The sequence below is a fragment of the Carcharodon carcharias genome, chromosome 5, assembly GCF_017639515.1.
Source record: "Carcharodon carcharias isolate sCarCar2 chromosome 5, sCarCar2.pri, whole genome shotgun sequence".
In the NCBI taxonomy this organism is placed as follows: Eukaryota; Metazoa; Chordata; class Chondrichthyes; order Lamniformes; family Lamnidae; genus Carcharodon; species Carcharodon carcharias.
The window spans coordinates 96,913,883-96,936,443 of NC_054471.1; the positions used below are offsets into that span (position 1 = coordinate 96,913,883).

At 41.0% G+C, this 22,561-nt stretch overlaps 1 protein-coding gene across 5 annotated transcripts in view; it reads left to right on the plus strand.

Annotated features, from left to right (window-relative positions):
- arhgef10 (Rho guanine nucleotide exchange factor (GEF) 10) overlaps nucleotides 1-22,561 on the plus strand; it is a 397,136-nt gene that overhangs the window by 250,380 nt on the left and 124,195 nt on the right. For all 5 annotated transcript variants that reach the window (XM_041187543.1, XM_041187546.1, XM_041187548.1 and 2 more), the window contains 3 exons: nucleotides 1,247-1,392; nucleotides 3,761-3,936; nucleotides 21,144-21,259. In XM_041187543.1, the coding sequence (XP_041043477.1) occupies nucleotides 1,247-1,392; nucleotides 3,761-3,936; nucleotides 21,144-21,259 (438 nt within the window). The remainder of the gene's footprint in view (nucleotides 1-1,246; nucleotides 1,393-3,760; nucleotides 3,937-21,143; nucleotides 21,260-22,561) is intronic.

A 22,561-nucleotide genomic window follows, 5' to 3' on the forward strand; every position in this document is an offset into this window, starting at 1 on the left:
TTTAAGTTTATCCTTACTAAGTTCTGATCTGTATTTTCTCTTTCTTTCGATGCATTTTTATGGCATCAGTATTAAATCACATTTAAAAATTCAAAAGCTTCCTAAACATGCTGATGTGCATGAATGACGGTTAAATGAGTAGTAACTTAGAGGAAATATATTGCTGTAAGTTTGTTGCTGTGCTTGGATCTTGATTGTTTACGCTGATTCATGCTCTTTTCACACTATATTCTAGTGAGATGAGGATGTTTGGGTGTAACCTGACATCAGTTAAATGGGTACAACATTGGGTAGATTTTTGGGTTTGGCTTCCGGGTTGCCCCCAGGAAGAAAATTTTAGAGCAGCAGTGTTGAAACTTCAGTGAATTTTTTATCCTCAGCACACTCACAGCTATATGCCTTGATTGTTTAGTTGTTTTAAATTGCTTGGGGAAAAAAAATAACCATGTGTAACGACACACTAATTAATGCAAAAAACTGACGGGCAACGTCAGGCAATTTAGAGATACACTGTGAGTTGGAAATCTCTGGCACTGGCTAATTGATTTACACTGCTCCAGTGTTTGCTTTGTACACGCAGCATCTTCCCCTTAGCTTCTCTGTTATTCTAAGCCACTTGTCGGATTTGCACATTAATTGTCCATGTAACTTGCTCCAGAAAGATAAGTCTGGTAATGAAGCATGTAAGTACTCTTTTAACAACATGATTATTGTTACTACAATGGTGATTGAGCTCTCTGGCCTAGAATTGAAACAATTTAAATAGTTCAGTCTCGTTGCTGCTGCATAGTCAATTGTTAAAATATTTTTTAAATTCTATTTTTCATACTTTTCTTTGCCTTTTTTTCCTCCCTCTCAATCCAATCTTGCTTTCCCTTTCTGTCCTTGACTCCAACTTGCCCTGCTTTTCTGTCATTTTTCTCCTCTCTCAACTCTTAAATCTCATGAGTTAAGGAGATACATTATTGATTCTGCCATTTACTGAGGTCTCGGATCACCCATTTCACTCACTATCAACTCGCACTTGCAGCAAGTTATGGTGCAAAACATTTTCAGACTGAAGGACGCAAGAAAATGTCGAATGGGCCAAGCTGTGAGATGCCCTGTTCCAGCAAGATCTGGCCCATTGTGTTGAGAAAGTTTCATGGTTAATGAATTTTATGCCTGTAGTTTTAGTTTCTGTTGTCTGGACTACATGTCGTGTGTCTTTATAGGTCATTTACATCCTACTTCTCTATCAATACAGCTTCTTCGGAGTGGAAACAGATACCTCATAAGGTCCGATGACATGGTGGAATCGGTTTACAATGAGAAAGGAGAAATGGTGAAAACGAAAGAGCGACGTTTGTTCATGTTGAATGATGTACTTATGTGTGCTACAGTCAGCTCTCGGTATGTACTGTCAAATGTAGCTTCAATATGTATTAAATCTTTTTTCTTTCATAGAATTAGTATAGTTGTTGCTGTTGAGTAAGTGTGCTTCTGTTCATTTCAACATTGTGAAAATAGTAATACCCTTTTGTGCTTATTCAGTTTCAACATAAAAATATGAAGTGACCTCTAAGAATGAGAAATGAGGGATACTATTTCTTTAAAAACTGTATCCCTCAAAATGGTGCAATAACATTCTCACTGCCTCCCTCTTTCTCCTAAATCTCACTGTGATCCAACCTTCACTTCTGTTCTCATCATCAGAAACTTCCTTGTCTCTCTTGGATAAGTTTAATTTTCACAAGTTGCTTGACTTTTTTTTAACCTACAGCCTGGAGAATCTTTTGAATTCCTTGTTTCACAATTTTTGTCATTGCAATGTCATGTTTGCTATTTTGTCCTGACTGATGCCTGCTGCATTTCGATGTTGCACTGAGATTTGCCTCAGTTATCCAATCCTAGCTCACGTTTCAAAGTATAAAGTCGTTTCAAATTATTGCGAATTAATGTGCCTGTTTGCTGGCTGAAAAATTATTCAAGCTTTGATCCACTGAGCAGTGAAGCCACAGGTGTTGATGTAGTACATTTGCAGACCTTCAACTCCTGGTCATATAGGAAATTGAATTATAGCCAAGAATGGCCCCAGAAATATTCAAAAAGGATTTCCCAGGTGAGAGGCTTCCTTGCTGGTTTGTATGAATGTCAAGAAATCCTATACGAGTTTTTAGCTTCTGTTACAGCTCAGTATGGTTGCTATTTTAATCTGCAGTATTTGAATGTTGTTAATTTAAGATTTACTCAGTGATTAGGACATCTTATTTACCCCTCGCTGTAATAGTGAGCCAGGAAAACTCAAGGATCCGTTTCAAATACTTTGTAGTTCCATAAAAGCATAGGGATTTCAGAGTTCTGAACATCATCCTGAAAGAAACATTTAAGATTGTTCAAATGATATAGTTGGTTATTAGATGTACACTTCCCCACAAAATTTGTGAGAGTTTTTGCACTGCGATTTGTGGTTACCAGATAGTCAAAGCAGCAACAGGGACTTGGGACCTGCCTAACCAGGGCAAACAACAGTGTGTTTCCTGGACCAATCATATTGAAGAATCCTTACTGAAACATGGCTGACTAGAAATTTGTTTGCATAGCATTTTTTCAAGCTATGCAGATTTGTATTGATTCCTTGGGAGCAGCAGTGCTACAGGCTGCATGACTTGCATGGGTCTTCATTCATATCATTTGAGAACCCCACGCAAGCTATACAGGTAACATCTTGCAGCGTTATCTGCCCCTGGAAAATCGACCTAGTCTGCATAGTGTCATTTGAAGTGGCGCAATGCAAACTAATTTCTTTCCCTTAGAATCTACACCAGGAAGTTTCTTATATCTAATTCAATGTCAAATCACTTATAGAAATCAAAACAAAGAATGAGGGAAAAAGAAAGGATAAGAGAGGGGTAAAGAAATCAAGAGAAAAGGAAAAAAAACTTTAAAAATCACCAGCATTATTAAAATTTTCAGGAATGAGACTCCACATTTATAAAAGTAAATTTTCACTGCCTCGGAGATTGTTTGGCAGTAATTATGACATATTGTGTAATTAAAAATTCATTTGCAATTCAATGGTCAAACCCTAAGTTTTTCTGCCATCTTTATTGGGTATCTAATGGCTGGGCAGGGGCTGGTTAGCTCAGTTGGCTAGATGGCTTGCATGTGGTTCAGATTAATGTCAACAATGTGAGTTTGATTCCTGTTTGAACTGAGGCAGACTTGGGACCTGCCTCCTTGAGAGTGAAAGGCCATGGCAAACCACCACTGACACAAACTGCCAAGGAAAACCACTTATTATGAAGCCTTTAGGCAGAGCACATATAATTGAATGAAATGAATGGCTAGTTACTGAAATTTCGTGCCTTTCATGTATTTGAATGTTGGATCTCTTGGCAAGGTACTGGTGTAGAGAAGCTTGTGGAGGAGCAAGCCAATTGGACAGCAACTTCCTGATTTCCTCATTTAATTGCTCATGTGTGGATGCTGGAAATTACTTCCTGATTTACCCCTTAATAATGGTTAGCACTGATAATCCCACCATTTATTGTCGCTGCAAAACCCAGGCCAAAGTGTGTGTTTTTAATGCTCCTTTTAATATATTCATTCATGGGTGTCACTAACAATGCCGACATTTATTGCACTCCCTAATTGTTTCTAGCTTAGTAAACCATTTATATTTGCTAGGCGATTTCCAGCATCACAGATTTTGTTCCTGTTTTACCAAGGTAAATAGTTTTACCTGATAATCTATTTACCTGTCTGATTTCTATTTCAGTGCCCAGCATGACAGCAGCGGAATAATGCCCTCTGGTCTGAGGTATTTGCTTAAGTGGAGTGTACCGCTAAAGCAGGTCGAAGTGGTAGAATTTGGGAACAGTGAGGACCTGGGAGAGAAAAATAGATTTACTCCACCACATTCTGGAGAAAAGATTCTGATTAGTGCAAAGCCAAGTAAGTACATTTTCCAATTTTGATAGTTCAGACATGTAGCTGGTAACCCTTTGAACTGTGCTTTCTTCTGGGTAAAAAAGGATTTTGCAATGCAACAACAAGGCTTTCCAAACTGTGGCCTGTGGCTGACTTGGTACTGGTAGATTTGATCTACTTGTACTTTTGTTTCTTCTTCTCTGGTTTGTTCTGTTTAAATTGTTTCTGCCTCCAGTTTGGTAAAGGTCATTCTTGTGCAGTTGTATTGTTGCTGAAAGGGACCGGTTATCTCAGTTGGCTAGATGGTTAGCATGTGGTTCAGAATAATGCCAACAGCGCAGTTTCAATTCCTGTTCTGGCTGAGATAGACTTGGGACCTAGCTCCTTGCCCTGTCTCTATGAGCGGAAGGCAATGGCAAACCACCACTGGCAAAGGCTGTCAAGAAAATGGCTCAGGATGAAGCATCAGCAGAAAATGAGCCAAGGTTAGAACATACATGAATGAATTATTGATGAATAAATTCACAAAAACATTACTACCATTTAGACTTTGTGCAAAGCTAATTGTTAGCTTGGCAATAATTCATTTAAGTCCCAAAGGAACGAGGATGAAAGTCTGTATTTTCTGTTTGCACTGTAATTTTTTAAATTGTGTATTGACATATGTGTTTAAGCTAATAAATCACAAACATGTAGCAACTCTTTAAGACTACTTCACTTAGACCCAACACTTTTTCACCTTTCAACTCTCCTGGTAAGATTGTTTTTGTCTTGGCCCTGTAGGTTATACTTCAGGCTCCCAACATACTTCTTGGCTTCTGTTCCAGAAACAAGCAAAACTTCCATGCACTGCTTATAATGCAAGTTTAGTTAGGTTTGAAAATGCTGCTCCAATTTCTGCTTTGTTGGCATTTTTAAGGTTTTTTCCCCAAATTTATTTTTTATTGTGAATGAATGGACATATATTGATATTCGCTTTGTGTGGTGGAATGACTTGAAAAGAGTGTTTAAAAGCATACGCTATTAATCAAACTTCACCTCTTAATGTATAACTGAACACAAAGTGCTGTCAAGTCACATCTTTACTACTTTTCCTAAAATGAATGACACATCCATCCTGTGATGTCAGTGAAAGCTTTATTGGCTAGAATAGAAGAATGTATTGGAACATTGGGGTTGTTGATATTGTTGTTTACACACAGAGTCACACATTTTGGTTTAATGGAATAGCATGGCTGTTTCCTGGGTGGGAAAAGCAAGTAGAGCTGGGCCATTGGTTTTATAAGCCTGAACTTTACCTTTGGCATGCGGGCACCCACCCGACATGCCGGAACATAATATGATGCGCGATGACGTCAGATGTGCATCCCGATGTCATTGCACACTCTCACAATATTTCGCTCTGTGGGCGTGCGCCAGAGTCTGCTGTGTGTCTGCTGATAATTGAAAGGCCTATTAAGGACATTAAAGACCTAATTAACTTGAAATTTACGCTGCCCGTCCAATCAACGACATCTGCATATATGCACAAATTACCAGCAAGCAGTTTTTGAACACAGTGTTTTCTTTTCCAGTGTTACTGACGGGAGAGTTACAGGTAAACTGTACTCTTTCCTCTCACCAACTGTCCATAAGCAGAAGGTGTTTTGAGTTATTTTTAAAGTATGTAGTGTCGTGTCTTCCCAAACCCTCGGTTTGTGAGATCCAATTTACTAATTACTCACAGTAAACTCGGGTTATGGTTAATTCAGAAGGTTAGTTTATTCCACATTCAAAACCCAGGGGAGGAGTGTTTGCAACTTCCCACTCCATTACATATTTACATATACATATATATCCACAGAAGTGGATATTAGTTCATATGATTTCCAGAGTCCCGAGAAGTTAAAGTCCAGAGGGTGTTTCCTCCATGGCTGAGTTCAGTCTCAATGAGTTGGTGACGACATCACGAAAATCTTTGAAATAAATGGTGCTCCATCACACTGGACTTTCTACACTTAGACTGCTTGGTAGGTGTTGATCAGAGACTTTTAAAAATCAAACAGGATTCAAGGAGCTGAGCAATGGTAATCGATAGCTTGCTCGGCTGGGCTTTTGGAGTCCTTTCCAGTTGATGTTAGAACAGTAGTCTGCTTGTGAGTCCAAAGATGTAATGTTAAAATTGTCCAAAAGACCACAGGCTTGGGTCATGTGACATGGACCATTAATGGTTAATTGCAGCTTAACAATCAGTTTCTGTGCTTCTGGCCAGAATTCCATTGTTCCTTCAATGGTCCCCTTTTGAAATAGGCCTGGACAGTCCCAGGTGTGAAATGAGTCTGTTAGTAGCTCTGTAGACTTAAAAAGTTCCAATTTCTCTCTCTTGTGATACTTCAAGTTGTGGAGCCAGTTTGTCTGCACTTCCTCTGCTTTTGTTGATCACAAGGGGCCCGTACATTGGGGTGTAAGATTTCAAAGGCTGAGAGAGGAATTATTTTGTTCTTGTAACTGCTGGGGGTAGTTCCCAGCACAAAGGGCCAACCCTGTGGTCATGTGACTTGTAGCAGCCATCTTGTTGATTCAGCAGAAAATCCATTTTTTAAACATGGCAAAAGAATAGAGTTTTGGATTTCTTTTCATGTCAATATGGTCCAACACCAGTAAAATTTCATAATTTTTTTATGATCAGTTTGGTCCTGTTTCGTCCGATAGAAACAATGTGGACAATTTTTGCCCAGGTTTCAAATGTGAGTGACACATTTGCTTTAATTTCACAAATTTGTATCAGTCATTCTCTTTAGCTTCATGCTGCTTCTCTCTTTGTGCTTCAAAATGTCAGTAGTATTGAACTCAGAGCTCAGATGAAGCTGAATGTATCCACATCATGGGCATATTGATGCAGGATATCTATATCTAGCTATTGTGGGAGTTTAGAAGTTAACCACATAATGAAGAAGCAGGAACAATGTTGAGTCAGCAACTAAAAAATCAAGTTAATCTTTAAAGAAACTTGTGAAATCAAAATTTGCATTATTATTTTTTATAACATCATAATTGTGAACGGCGATTATTCCAGTCATCTTTACTTTGGGGAAAGAATGCAAATAGGATGAGGAAAGATAATTCTGGGTAGATTTTCAACTTTCCATCCAGACACCCAAGCTTCATTTAAACTGTATCTTGCAGAACTAGTTAATTTCCCAGCAAGGGCATTAGCCTTAGTTTTGTTCAGATGGAACCAGTTTATCCTGTACAAGCCACTGCAGTCTCAGAACTGGTTCCAGGTATGTGAACAATTCCTTCTGCACCAATCATCCAGCCATGCAGTAAACTTGCTTATGTTTGTTTTCCTATACTGAAAAGTCCATGTTACCTAGAGCATTGTTTTATAACCCACAATAAGATATCCATCCTGCTCAACTGGTATTTGCACGCGCCCTCTTTTAATTTAAATTTTTTCCCTCTCTCTCTGCCTGCCTCAGTAGAATGTTTCTTTCCCCTTTCTTTTCAGTACATTGGCTGGGATATTTCCTGGCTTCAGGACTATATGTGGGTCCTGACCCCGTGCAGGTGACCAGCGGGAATGTGTCGACAATCTTCTTGGCGGCGGCCAATTAAGAGGCTGCTGCCTGGACAACCTCTAAGGATGCCAGGCTGGCTGTCCACATTGTCAGCCTAATCAGAGAGCCAGTAGCTCTGCAGTTTCGTCATCGCGACTGGAAGTTGGCAGCTGCTGGAGCTGCAAGGAGATTGAGAGGGCGCCTCAGTGTTGAGGTAGCTCGAAAGGGGAGGTGAGAAATTTGTTGTGCTGGGGCCAGGCAGGCAGACATGCCTCAGCGATCAGAGGGATAACTTTGAGTATGAGAGTAAGGAGGTCATGTTGAACTTGTGTCGGACACTAGTTAGGCCTCATCTGGAGTACTACATCCTGTTCTGGGTGCCATGCTTGAGGGAGGATGTGAAGGCTTTGGGGAGAGTACAAAGAAGATTCACAAGAATGATTCCAGGGATCAAAAAAAACTGTAGCAATGGAGATAGATTGGAGAGGTTGGAACCGTTTCCTTGGATTAGAGAAGGCTGAGAGGAGACTTGATGGAGGTATTCAAGATCCTGAGGTGTATGCACAGGATTAAATATTGAGGACACAGATTCAAAGTAATTGACAAAAGGAGCAGAAGTGATGTGCTGCTGGAGGGTCCCTCCTTAGGGTCATGAATCCTCTGGAAACCAAGGCACCCTTCCCCCACCACCCATAGTTTTCAGAACAAGTGTGGCAGAGAAGGAGTCTGCTGAACATGCTTTGTATATTAGTGGATCTTTGACATTGCTGATTGCGTGTTATTTAACATTTAATGTTATATCGGGGACATTGATTTATGAGTTTGAATTTATGAATATAAAATTACACCCAATCTGAAAGTTGGTCAAAGTGATGACAGGAACTCCATTTTTGTAATGATTTCACTATCTCTCAGAAAAATACATAAATATAGACCCATTTTTTTCTGGGTGAGAAAGTTAATAAAAGAAGCTTAGAAATTTATGAACGATTGAAATTTAGGCCTGTTTTATAAATTGATCTTGTTGTAGTTTGTTCACTGATGACCTTTTTTGGCTGATGTAGTATTGCTACTACCGAAAATATTCAAAGCAGAAAAATATCTTGCATAAAAAGCTGTCCCTTTGATTTCAAAATTTTGTAATAATGTTTGTGTGCTAGTAGTCATGCTTTTATAGAATTTTGGATTTCAAGGTCATAACACCAGTTGATTAGCTAATGGACATGATTAAACAGCTAGCCAGAAATTGTACTCTTTATTGAAGGCAATTAAGAAATAGACTCTGACAGAGTGGCCTTGCAAAGTAATGAAGCCTTTTATTTTAGTAGTTCATTGAAAACTAATGTATGATATTCCTGTTGTTCCTTTATGGCGTACCACATATTTGCACAAGCACAGTATTTTCTTCTGATAATTGACACGAATAGACTTTTGTTTATTTTGAATATTTTTCCAAGCACAACTTTGACCTGTAACTTTAGATTAAATGGAAATGGCATCACTGCATGAATACTGGCCTGCCATTTTTCACTAAGAATTTTGTATCCTGACATGAAAACTACAGACACATTGTTCAATTGAAAAATGCCTGAGTGAGTACAGAGGTTTGTAAGTGTTGTTGCACACCAAGAGCTAAAAGTCCTTGTTTCACAGTTTTCAATATTGGTTGTTTTATTTACTTCCTATGTCCAGGATTTTTTTTAATGTTGTCAGTTCTATGTGAACCTGCCAACATTATCCATATATTTTCAAATGTAAGACAGACTTGCACCAAAACACAAAAAATGTAACATGCAGTATGAGTACCTACAAGGGTCACGTGAGCTGCAGGAATATTTATTTGAATGAACATGGTAAGAGTAACTTAAGACTAAACTTTGTTGTTATGCTGTAAATATCTCATGCTAGCCCAGGCCTCACTGGTGGTGAGAGGGGGAGAGGTCATTATTTCTTCCACTATCTAGCCACTAAATTATCAGAAGTGTACAGACTTATTCTTAACCTATGATGAGTGAAAACTTCTATCAAACTGTTAGAAAATTGCTACACCGAAACACAAAAATCAGGCAATTGACAGGCCACTGGCGGGCCTCCCACGGGATCAGGACCTTGAGGGCAAGAAGTCCACCTGCTGAGAATTGCCAGCCATTCAGAGGCTGGTGGCTCTTTTCCTCAGCGGCACCACTGGGGAGGTGGTGGCTGCAGTTGGAATGGCACCCACTGGAGGCCCAAGATCACATAGTGACCCAAGCCACAGGTAAGTGATGGTTTGAGGGGTTTTGGCTGGTGAGGATCATGGGGGGGAAGAGGTGATTAGGGGATTGACAGCAAAGGCAGGCAGATGGCTGTCAGCAGCACCCCACCCTGGCTCCTTCCCGATGCCAGATCCCTTGATCAGGCACTGCTTTGAACAGGGGAACCTCCCCACCCTAGCAGACCACAAGCAACCCACACAGGCTTACACGTCGTGCACCCCGCGTGGTGACAGGTCTGCCACCATTGGGTTACTATCAGTGCCATAGGGAAGAGGCCTTTAATTGGGCACTGATTGCCCACTTAAGGCCTCAATTGGCAGACTTAATCGTGAAGGGGGCAAGAAGGTGGCAGGGTCCCCTCCCGCTGGAATAAATGATGCCACCCGCCCTCCCCCCACCCCAAACCAAACTCTCCATAAGGGAGAGCATAAAATTCCACAAATCGGGCTGGAATCCAAAACGTTAGTTATGATTAGGGAGGCGAGAAACTGGTGCTGATTAAGAACACATATCTTTAGCAAGAGAAGGCCATTCCTGTTCAACAGCTAACCCAGTTTTTACTGATGACCTCTTCCCACACCTGGTGATCTGCAGCTCCTGCCCAGCAGCAAAGCTCCAGGAGCTGGTGTTATCCCAGCTGAGATCTACAAGGCTGGAGTTCAGTGCCTGGTCAAGAAGTTCACTGAACTTTTTCAGTCTATGTGGGAACAAGGAACCATCCTGCAGGAATACAAAGATGCCTCCATTGTCCACCTGTACAAATGAAAGGAACTCGCTAATGTTGTGACAGTCATAGAGGAATCTCAGCCCTTGCCAGATATTTGCCAGAATCCTTATTAATATCGCAACCAGGGTTTGCAGCCATTGAGTCATTGCAGTTTCAAAAAAGGTTGAGAAACCACTGATATGGGGCAGAAATTTCCCCGTCGAGGTGGGTTGTGCGGGTGCTGGGGCAGGGATGGGCGCGAACCCAATCAGCGCAGTGCTGCCATTTTACGGCCCACCCAGTGTGATGCCTGCCCAGAAGCGCTGAGCGCACCCTGTGGGGACGGGGGGATTCCCTGAATTGGAGCCTGTGCTCTTTCACGCATGCACACAAAAGAGCGCAGAAATCTCCCTGAGGCTTGGGAGATTAGTTTAAATTTCAAAAATTTAAATAAAGAAAATAAAAAAATTTTAGGATATGCTCCCTCACGTGTCACATAAACTGGGACATGTCAATGAACATTAATGGAAAAATTTATTAAATTTATAAACTGTTCATGAAACCTAATCCTGCCCGTGGATGAAGTTCCATGAAAAATGCAAAAGTCGCCTGGGCTCTACGCCTGCCGCCAACTTTAAGGTTGGACGGGCAGCTCAGTTTATTACTTTAATTGCTTTTAAGTGGCCTTAATAGGCCTTTGACAGTTCGGCAGACGCACAGCCGAGTTGGCTTTGCGCCTGCTGAACTGAAAATCTAAATGATGCTAGGTGACATCAGGACACCCATCTGACATCACCACGCGCTATTTTACATGTCGGAGAGCGAGCCCCCCACCTCCCCCCACCCAAAAATTCTTCCCATGGTGTTTGCAGTGAGACAGCTCCAGGAGAAATTCCAAGAACAGAACATGGACCTATAAACCATGTTTGTTGATCTGACCAAGGCCTTTGATAGTAAGTCATGAGGGCCTTTGGAAGGTAATGGAGAAATTTGGCTGCCCTGAGAAATTCATCATGATTGTTCACCACTTCCATGATGGTATGCTATCATGTGTCCTGGATAATGGTGAGTTTTCTGATCCATTCCCAGTCATTAATGGAGTTAAACAGGGCTGCATGCTAGCACCAGTCCTCATATTTTTTCTCTGCCATGCTCTCCGATGCCTTCCGATGATGATGATCCTGACATCAAAATCAAAATTGCATGATTGAGAGGCTGCTCAATCTGAGACAACTCCAGCAAAGACCAAGGACATAACTCATGATTTCTCGTTTGCCGATGACTATGCACTAGCTGTGGGTTCAGAGCTGACATGCAATGTAACGTGGGCTTGTTCTCCATTTTGTGCGACAACTTTGGCCTTAACATCAGCACGAAGAAAACTGAAATAATGTACCAGCCTGTTCCAGGAAAGCCCTGGCTTGAGCCCAAGGTTTCAGTCCATGACCAGAACCTGTCAGCAGTGGATAAGTTCACTAATCTCAGCAGCACTCTCTTGAGCTATCTACATTGACAACAAGACACATGCAAGAATTGCCAAAGCAAGTGTAGCCTTTGGTAGGCTTTAAACATCAGTGCGGGAATGAAGAGGAATAAGTCTGCCTACTAAATTTAAAGTCTATGGAGCAATAGCCCTGCCCACTCTGCTGTATGCATGCAAGACTTAGACTGTGTACCAGTGTCATGCCTTCGGAAACTTCTGAAACTTAGAATGAAAGACAAAATGCCAGCTCACCTGAGCTGGCATGCCAAGCATCCAGACCCAATTGAGACAGTCATAATTGAGTCATGTAGCCTAGATGCCTGACATTCACTTACCAAAGTGAATCTTCAATGGAGAGCTTGAGTCTGGGGGCGCTCCCACGGTGGTCAAAGGACGTGCTACAAGGACACTCCGAAGGTTTGACTTCGGAGTTTTAATATCGACTTTAGGCCCTGGCAGAAGCTCGCCCAGGATTGCTGCACCTGGCACAACCAAATGAAAAACAGTGCAGCCTCCTTCAAAAGCAAGTGCATATCAGAGTCAGAGGGAAGAATCCCCCCCCTGGTCGGGGGTGGGGGGTGAGTTCAAGAGCGAGTGTGTGCAGGTGCACCTCCAATCGCCGCCAATTAGGGCCCGCCCAGCGTGACGTCCACCAGGAAGAGCTATGTGCTCCCTGTGCAGGCGGAGAGGGATTGCCTAAGCTGAGAGTGCACTCTTTCGCACATGTGCACGAAAGAGCGCATTCATCTCCCTGAGGCTAGGTGCTGCCTCAGGGAGATCGGCACCAAATTCAAAAATGTTAAAAATAGAAAAATAAAATTTCCCTGACATGTCCCCTCATGTGACACTGTCATGAGTTGGGACATGTCCATCACTTTTAGTTAAACTTCTATTAAATTTTTAAAAACCTACTTGAAACCTCATCCTGCCCGTGGATGAGGTTTCATGCTTTTTCTGAAGCCCGCCATGACTCCCGGCCTGCCAGCCAACCTTAAGGTTGGACGGCCAGGTCCTTTAACTACTGCAATTACTTTTAAAATGGCCTCAATTGCCTGTTGACAGGTCGCTGGATGCATAGCTGATTTGGCTGCACCCTTGCTAACCTGAATGTTGAAATGACACGGGGTGACATCGGGAGTTCTGCCCAACGTCATCCCGAGTCATTTTACGCATTGACTTGCGAGTCCTGCCCTCCGCACATCGACCGGGAAATCCTGCCCCGAGAGAACGCAAGGAGAGGAAATCCTGAGTCATCAACTCGTGCAAAACTCAATCATCTGGGACATTCTGTGCTATTTGTAGCAGAACTTACCATGCACAGATTGGCCTTAGCAGGCACCTAAATGTCCAGCGAAACCCGACCAAACACCCTAGATGATGAACATGGTCATCTTCGCCTCAAAGGACAAAAAAAAGAGGCCAATAGCTGCATAAATATTTAAGGATTAACGTTCAAGTTACAAATTTCCGAGATAATATATTGGATTAACTACTGAGGGGGGAGGTGATTTCCATTGAGTAGCTGACTTGAGAAACTGACAGCTTAGATATTGATTGGGTGAATATATGAATTCTCGTAACTTTCGTACTGCACTGTTACTTTTGATGTAATAAAGACCAAAAATATGAATGATGTACAACATCTTGGAGGGCAAATTTGAATACATTTTCATGGAGATCAGTAAGATTTACAGAAAATAAATGGACTTTTCACTGACACTGGAAAGAGTTATGGAAGTGTAATATATTCCTTTGGAGAAGATGGGAAAATCCTGCAAGATCTTAAATCTCAGGGACAGAGTAAAGAGGCTAAAATAACCTACTGATCAGACAAGTAGTTTAGGATATGCAGGATAACAGCTTGAAAATATTAAGAATTGGATTCATGTAGAAGTAATTTGAGCATGACAAAAATTAACATCTTTTGAGATAAGGGATGTAGAAAAAGTGACCTGACATATCCATTATTGCTTCAGAAAAAAATCACTTCTAATCTTGAATCTTAATTGTTAATTTTATGCTCCTGTCTTCTAGTTCTAGCTTATGTTTGAAGTACTTGGAGTAGATTTTTTATCAAAAGCAATTAAAAATTTTAAGACCCAAAACATGTCTCCTCTAACTTTTCTTTGATGCAAATCCGGTTACACAGTTCTGAGTCTTTCATAATTTAGAGCTTTAAGTCATGCTGATAACTAATCAAACCCGTTGCTTTCATAAACCAAGTGTAATCCTCCTTGCTCAACCTATTTAATTGCCAGGGCTGCTTGGTGTGTCGCGAACATTCAATGGTTGGCAAACGGGGTGGGGTACCTAGCAGTCAAGAGATTGGGAGAATTGGTCGTCAGGCTGGTGGAGTGCAGGTGTCGGCATTGGGGGAGGAGCTTGGCAGTTTGCAATTAGTGGGAAGCCATGGAATCAGCAATGGGGGTTGGGGGGGGCGAGGAAATGAAGACTGGGGAATAAGGGCTTATGATCATGCATTGCATGATTAGACATCATTTAGTCAACTTCCAGGATTACCTTCAACCAGAGTTGGCAACTCTACTCTCCAGTATTCAGGAAAACACATGCAAACTGCAAGAGGGGCCTTCACTCCCTGTCCCAGCGGTGCATCCATACACTCCTTCAGAGACAGCTGGCAACTCCTCTCCACTGTCCCTGTCTTTAGTTGTCGTCTTTCCCTTGCCTTTTGATGCTTGATCCACTTCTTTCAGAAACTTTGACTTTGAGGAGTGAAGGTAGCTGCCTGTCTTGTTTCTCTGTCCCTCTGCTGCTTAACAAAGTGATGAACAGGCCTGAGACTCCTAGCTGTCAGTCAGTCTCTCTGCAGACTCACTGCTCAACCAGAAAACAGTTTCATTCCAATGCAAATGTGACCACTGTTGTGTTTTCTGTCCCAAATATTCTCGATCTGTTTGAAGACTTCGCTTCACTAACTTTGAATAACTGCAAAACCTATCTTTACATTTTCCCTTTTTTGTTTGGGCCCACGACTGTCCTAATGCTGGTAAATAGATCAGAGAAACTTGGTTCATTACCAAAGTTACATTGTGCTCCAAGTGCGAGTGGTTTGCAATGAAACACGAATTTAGGCTGGTAGCAGAGCTGAACACTGGTGTGTGGGAGGGTGATTCTTAGCATTGTTGCTGCTCACTAGATACAGATTGTAATCTCAGCTGGTTCTTCAAGATTGTTGAGCAAAGATATTTATAGTACATTCGATAACCATGGAGAAAATAAGGGCACCTGCAAAAAAAAAACACCTAATGCTAGTTGCTAATGTGTCCATAATATACAAGTTTCACTTTGTGATCTTTATGTCTTGAGTCCTGATTGCAATGAGTATGTAGAGGACAATCTGTATGCCAATTCACAAAAAATATTTATAAACGGTTTTTTTGAAAAACCATATGGATCACAAATGAAGAGGACATTGTTCTTGATTTTTATTTGGAGACAATTATGCAATATATGATTGATTTACTTGTTTGTATTTCCAAAATGCTCTTGGGTATCTTTTAGCTTGTGCTACTTGAAGGCAAAAGGATTGTCATGGACAGATATTTGACATTTTTTTCTTCTGTCATAAATTTATTGTCACTAATTCAAAATGATGCTAAAGAAAAACTTTTATTTTTGTTCAGATGAAACAGTTAGAGAGCAAAACCTTTAATTCTTTGGAGTGGAGCATTAAACTTGTTTTATCAGCACTTGCAAAGAAATATTTGCTGTTGAGTGTTCGGTAATTGTATGTTCTGAAGACCTTTGATTTAGCAACTGCTGTTAGATTATAGAAGAGAATTTATATGGTATTCTAAACTCCAGCTGTAAGTTACTGTAACTTGATTTTTGGATGTAATATTTGTATTTGTGAGACAAATGCAAAATTACTGTAGCACATAATTGCAATCACAAAATTAAAAGTGTACTAATTACTTTCAGACTATGGTTTATTTGTGATGGACCTGATCACGCTGGGGGTGGTGGAAACATGCAGGACAGTATTTTTGCAAAACGTGTAGAGACAGAAGTGTAGAGATACACTTATAATATAAAGTTGAGTTGGCGAGGAGATGGAAGTTGTAGCTATGAAAGGAATTACCCATCAGGCAATTTATTTTTGCATATTTATTTTGGCTTGGCAACTTTATCACATCTGTAGTAGCAAACAGTATGTAAATCACCTTTAATAAAAAAGACATTTGGATCTAACATTCCTCTTTATAAAAAACAGAGAACTCGTGTATTATTAAATCTTGATTTTTTTTTTGCTTGGGACAGTGCCATTTTTTGAGATGGTGTAGTTCATTTAAACTATTTCAGAATTCACTACATGAACCCATTTTATTTCCAAAGGAATGTTACTATTTTTATTTTTTAAAAGAGTTTACTCCTAGTGGAAAGTGTTTCAACTCTGTTACTTCTGGGTCTATTGCACATGTTCATCTTTTTTGTACTTTTGTCCTTTGCAAACTTCTATCAGTACACACAAAATGTGGGAGGGGCTGCAGGTCAACTGAGCTGTCGCCAATATAGATTAGCAGATTCACTCTGAAATTTTCAGAGAATATTTGCTTCATGTCTCATACGTCGATCCCCTTTAGAACCCGCAGAGTGCATTTGAAGAAGCATTGATCCTAAAATAATACATAAACAACCAGTGAGACACACATTTGCTTCCCATTTAAATCTAGATTTCAATCCCGAATATAACTCTAGATACTGATTTTCCCTGTTGTGCAATTTTTAAATTGTTGTAACCAGTTTTAAAAATTTCAATTATGAATCGAGGTTAAAAACTAGAATTAAAGGATTGCTGGAATTCGTAGGGTCTTTTGCTTGCTGTTCCCCAAATAGTTTCAAAGCACAGCATAAAATATTTCAGATTTGTATATTTTAATTAGTTTAGGGTTTTGTTTTTAATTCAAAAAGCAGTACATATTTTGTAGTATTTTAGACAAATCAGCTAAATTTATAATCCTAATATCTATGCTTGCTACAGCAAGTTCTCCTTCTGGGCAATGAAGCTGGTGTTTACTATGTTGAAAATGGTCTAGGAAATATTTGAGAGACTATCCACAGTATTTTGCTACTGCCACAACTGTTCTAGATCTCTAAAAACATGTCTTGTTTGCAGCCGGTAAGAGAAACCTTTGATAAAGGTGCTTTTTGGGATTCTGATTTGGCAATGTTTGCTCACAGCATACGTAATAGATTGACTTATTCCTTTATAACAGACCGGATCACAAGTATAACAGTAGTTCCTTTGTACACGCTTTCAGTTACCAAGCAAGGCACACAAAGTACATGTGTCTAGGCACTGAAAGTTTAGACTCTGCATAAAATATATGATGAGGTTAAAACTTAATTGTATAAATTAAAGGGACAGACCATCTATCATCTTTATTGCCATGATTTTGTTTAGAACATGTATTTCTGTTGTGCAAAGTATGTGATTGTATGGCTCCATCGGGAACTAAATCAAGTTACTTCTGTTCATTAAAGTCCTGTCAGATGTTAAAGGTTTCTGCCACTTTCAGACATAACACAACGATTGTGAAATGGGCAAGTGTAATGCTTGCATGCAGTAACAACAAGAACTTCCATATAAAGGTGCATTTAACTCATGGAGCTATTGGGCTTCTTTTGGCTTTATTGCAACTTTGAATGAAACTTCCTTCAAGACTCAAGGATATTTCACAGCTGCAGTTGGACTGAATTATACAGTTAGCCAGTCAAATTAAGATGAGGTTTTACATTCTAATTCAAACTAGACCTCGTATAGTTGTAATATCTGGATGGGTATGCATTCGTGTGAAATTACCAAGCAGGAAGGGAAATTTCAAATTCAGTTGTGTATTACTGCTAAAACCACACATTGTTTGAAATTCGTATGAGTTTTGATTAACATTTAAAACCTTCAATTCTACATTATCCAGATTTTTTATTTTCTCACTTGTTGTGATGTGCAAAGTTTAAATTGTTATAAAGATCCATGGCCCTCATTTTGCAGTTGTAATGGTGACAAAACTGTCAGCATTTGTCTTACAGTCATGAAACTGACAGAAACTTCTGGTGTCTGCGCATAGAATCATTGATGGCACAGAAGAAGGCCCTTCAGCCCATCAGGTCCATGCTAGTTCTCTGCAGAGCAATCCAGTCAACCCCATTCCCCTCGTTCAATCCCTGTAGCCCTGCAGGTTTACTTCCTTCAAGTAGCCATCCAATTTCCTTTTGAAATTATTGATTATTTTTTCATTCATTCATGGGATTTGGGCTTCGCTGGCTAGGCCAGCATTTATTGCCCATCCCTAATTGCACTTGAGAAGGTGGTGGTGAGTTGCCTTCTTGAACTGCTGCAGTCTATGTGGTGTAGGTACACCCACAGTGCTGTTAGGAAAGGAGTTCCAGGATTTTGACCCAGCAACAGTGAAGGAACGGCAATATAGTTCTGCTTCCTCCACCCTCATGGGCAGAAAGTTCCACATCACTACTACTTGCTGCATAAAAAAAAAGTTCCTCCTCACATTCCTCCTGCATCTCTTGCCCAACAGCTTAATTGCCTGTCCCCCTTGTACTTGTATTATCAGCTCATGGGAACGGTTTTTCCTTGTCTATTTTATTCAAACCTGTCATAACCTTGTACACTTTTATCAATCTCCCCTCAATCCCCTTTGCTCCTAGGAGGCAATTCCAACTCTTCCAACCTAACATTGTATCTAAAATCCTCTATCCCTGGAACCGTTCTGGTGAATCTCTTCTGCACCTCTCACTTTCTTTCTAAGTGCTCAGTACTGGATGTAGTACTGTAGTTGGGGCCTAGCCAGTATTTGATAAAGGTCAGCGGAACTCTCTACTCAATGCCTCCCCTTCTCAATATGTTGTGCCACCTTCAAAGATCGATGCACGTACACCTTCAGGTCCCTCTGTCCCTGAACACTCCTTAGGATTGTGCCATTTAGCCTATCTTGCCTCTCCCTATCCCTTCTGCCAAAATACATTGCCTCACATTTCTCTATATATTCTACCTGTCGCTTGTCTGCCCATTTTGCTGGCCATGTCATGTTGCAGACAGTTTGTATCATCCTCGCTGTTTGCCACTCCTCCATATTTTGAAATTCTACTCTGTATTTTAAGATCCAAGTCCTTTATGTATAGCAAAAAAGGGCAGCCATCCCAGCCCTGATCCTTGGGGAAGACTGCTGACTACCATCCTTCAGTCTGAAAAATAACTAACCATTTACCATGACTCACTGTTTTCTGTCCTTAAGCCAATTTGTTTTTTTATCCAAATGGGCACTCTTATTTCACGAGCCTAACCAGCCTTTTATGTAGTACTTTGTTCAGCTTTTTCTTAAAATCCATATTGACCACATTCCCTTCATCAATTTTCTCTGTTACTGCATCAAAGTAGCCAAACTGATTAAAAGACAGATCATGCTTGACTACAAATTGGTGCTGGCTCTCCTTAATTAATCAAACTTCCCCAAGGGCCTCTTAAATTTTTCCCCTGACTGTTGTTTCTAAAATCTTACCCACTATTGATGCCAGATTAACTGGCCTGCAGTTGTCAGGTCAGTCCTTACATCCTTTCTTGAATAAGTGTGTCATGTTCACCACTGTCCAATCCTCTGGCATCTCCCCCGTCTCTAGGGAAGATTGGAAGATTCTGGCAAGCCTTTCTGCTTTCTCCATTGCCAGTTCCTTTAGCAACCTGGGTTGCAAACCACCTGGACCAGAGGCATAGTCAGCCTTTCCAGTACCACCTCCCTCTCAATTTTCACCTGTGAAAACCTGAAACTTGCTCTCAGTGATTCCCTCTTCTACAGGGTGTGCTGTTGAAGTCTCCTCAGCTGGGAATCTTTAGAGATCACTTGAATTGATGTAAACTTCCAACTTTGCGCTATAAGTTTTGTTGTAAAAGCCCTTGAAGAAGTGTAACACCTTACTGAATGAGATATAACTGTCAGCTGGACTTTACAAGGTACCATATTTCCAGCCTCCCCTGATGGAAAACTCCGTCGTCAGCCTACCTGCCCAAAAGCCTGTTTCAGGGCGAGACTTCCGTCCCCATCTGGAAGTAGGTCCCTACCTAGAGAGCTGCCGCTCAGTAGCTCTGTAGTCCTAGCAGTCCCAGGATTGAGCAGTGGCAAGTCTGGGCTTTTGGACAGGCCTGCTGGCAGATCCTAGTGAGGGGTGTGTGGGAGGGTCAAGATTGAAAGGTCAGAGAGGAGGGTTAAAGGGGAGGGGGGGTGCTGCCTCTGATGGACACAGGGGATCCCCAAAGGAGGTCCCACCTTCTTGCCCAACAGCAGCCCATGCAGTGAAAGTTTAGAGGCTACCCACCTAGCATCCACTTTCCTCTGCCACAGGTAATGTAGCAGTGGAGGTGGAAAGAGGCTGTAAAGTGGCCATTATTTGGCTACATAAGGGCCTCAATAGGCCCAAAGTCGGGCGGGCTGCCTGACTTCTTCCCTGTCCACTGTAATTATGGGAGTTAGGCCGGGGGTGGGCGGAAATGCTTTTCAAAGGCCTAGTGCTTTATTTTGAGACACCCCCACCATCAAACACACTGGCAGGTGGTCTGTGAAATCCAGCCCTGCATTTGTAATGGTGTACTAAGTTCAAATAATTGCTGAACAACCTCTCTGGTCCTGAAAAACTAATTGTCAAAGTCCTCCAATTTGATAAAATTCCATTGCTGTTTAAAACAATTATTTGTTTTTGAAGTTTGTTTTACTTCTATCTTAATCCCATGTCTATGTCCCATTCTTCATTTTATTTTCTGTAAAATGTTTAAAAAGTGAAAGATAATTAATATTTTTTACTTCCTAGTTTGCAGGTTGTGAGAATCCTTCAGTATGATTGGCTATTTAGCCTGCTTGTTGATGTTAGCGTAGCTGAACACCGGTGATACCCTATAGCTACTGTCAGGATGAAATTAATATTAGGAAAGAGGAAATCCTCACCACTGATCTTTATAATTAGATCTTTATAATTAGCTTTCTTTGAGGACAGCGATAAACACCGCTGACCAAAAAATCTGGGCTGTTCACAAGAATTACTCTCAACTTTTAACACATTATTGTAGTAACCATTTTGTAAAATTATTCTGATTTATTGTGACATTAATAACCTGGTGTTCAGACTACGGCAACAATTTTATTGTGTCTTGGTATGTTTTATCGGTGAAATTTTACTTTGTTCTATTAACCCGCTCCTCATAAATTTCAACTTCATTTTTCCAGACAAACTGTATATGGGACCAGGCCAGCTGTATCAGGATTTACAAAATCTAATGCACGATTTAAGTGTGGTTGGCCAGATTACACAGCTTGTTGGTACACTTAAAGGAAATTATCAGGTATGGTAAAACGCAACTATTCTATGTTTAAAGATTTATATTTTTGTTAATAATTAAAAACATCCCCTGGATATTCTCCCAACCATCTTCAGCAGCTTCATCAATGACCTTCTTTCCATCATAAGGTCAGAAGTAGGCATGTTCACTGATGATTGCACAATGTTCAGCACCATTCGCACCTCCTCAGATACTGAAGCAGTCCGTGCCCAAATGCAGCAAGACCTAGACAAAATCTAGACTTAGGCTGACATGTGGCAAGTAATATTCACACCACACAAGTTCTAGGCAATGACCCCTCCAGCAAGAAAGAATCTAACCATCACTCCTTGACATTCCGTGGCACTACCATCGCTGAATTCCCCAACTACCAACATCCTGGGAGTTACCATTGACCAGAAACTGAACTGGATTAGCCATATAAATACTGTGGCTACAAGAGCAGGTCAGAGGCTAGGGATCCTGCGGCGAGTAAATCACCTTCTCACTCCCCCAAGCCTGTCCACCATCTACAGAAGTGTGATGGAATACTCTCCGCTTGCCTGGATGAGTCCAGCTCCAACAGCACTCAAGAAGCTTGACACCATCCAAGACAAAGTAGCAGACTTGGTTGACAACCCTTCCAAAAACATTCGTTCCCTCCACCTCAGACACACAGTGCAGAAACTCATCAAGGCTCCTTAGGCAGCACTTTTCAGACCCACGACCACTACCGTCAAGACGGACAAGGATGGCAGATAGATGGGAACACCACACCAGGAAGTTCGCCTCCAAGCCACTCACCATCCTGACTTGGAAATATATTGCCATTCCTTCACTGTCGCTGGGTCAAAACCCTGGCACTCACACCTTAATAGCGCTGTCAGTGTACCTACACCGCATGGACTACAGCAGTTCAAGAAGGCAGTTCACCACCACCTTCTCAAGGGCAATTAGGGATTGGCAATAAATGCTGGCCTAGCAGCAATGCCCATATCCCGTAAATGTGTTAAACCCCTCTCCAATATAGAAGATGGCGTTAAACTCCTCTGCTGTATTGAAGAGTGAAAATTTCAAATGCAGTCTTTTTGGCTTGTGCGTCTCTTTAAACTTGACTTGTCCAAGATCTAAACGTATGGACTTGAACAAATTAGGACCACATGGAATGCATCCTAAATTCTTCAGATATATCAGTAAAGGATTAAATGGATCTCTGGTTAGCATTCTCAGGAGTTAATAAATACAGTTGGTCTGCTAGAGGGCATCAGATGTTGGTCTGATAGAACAGTCAGGAATTGTAAATTTAGAGCAATGGGCCAGTTAATC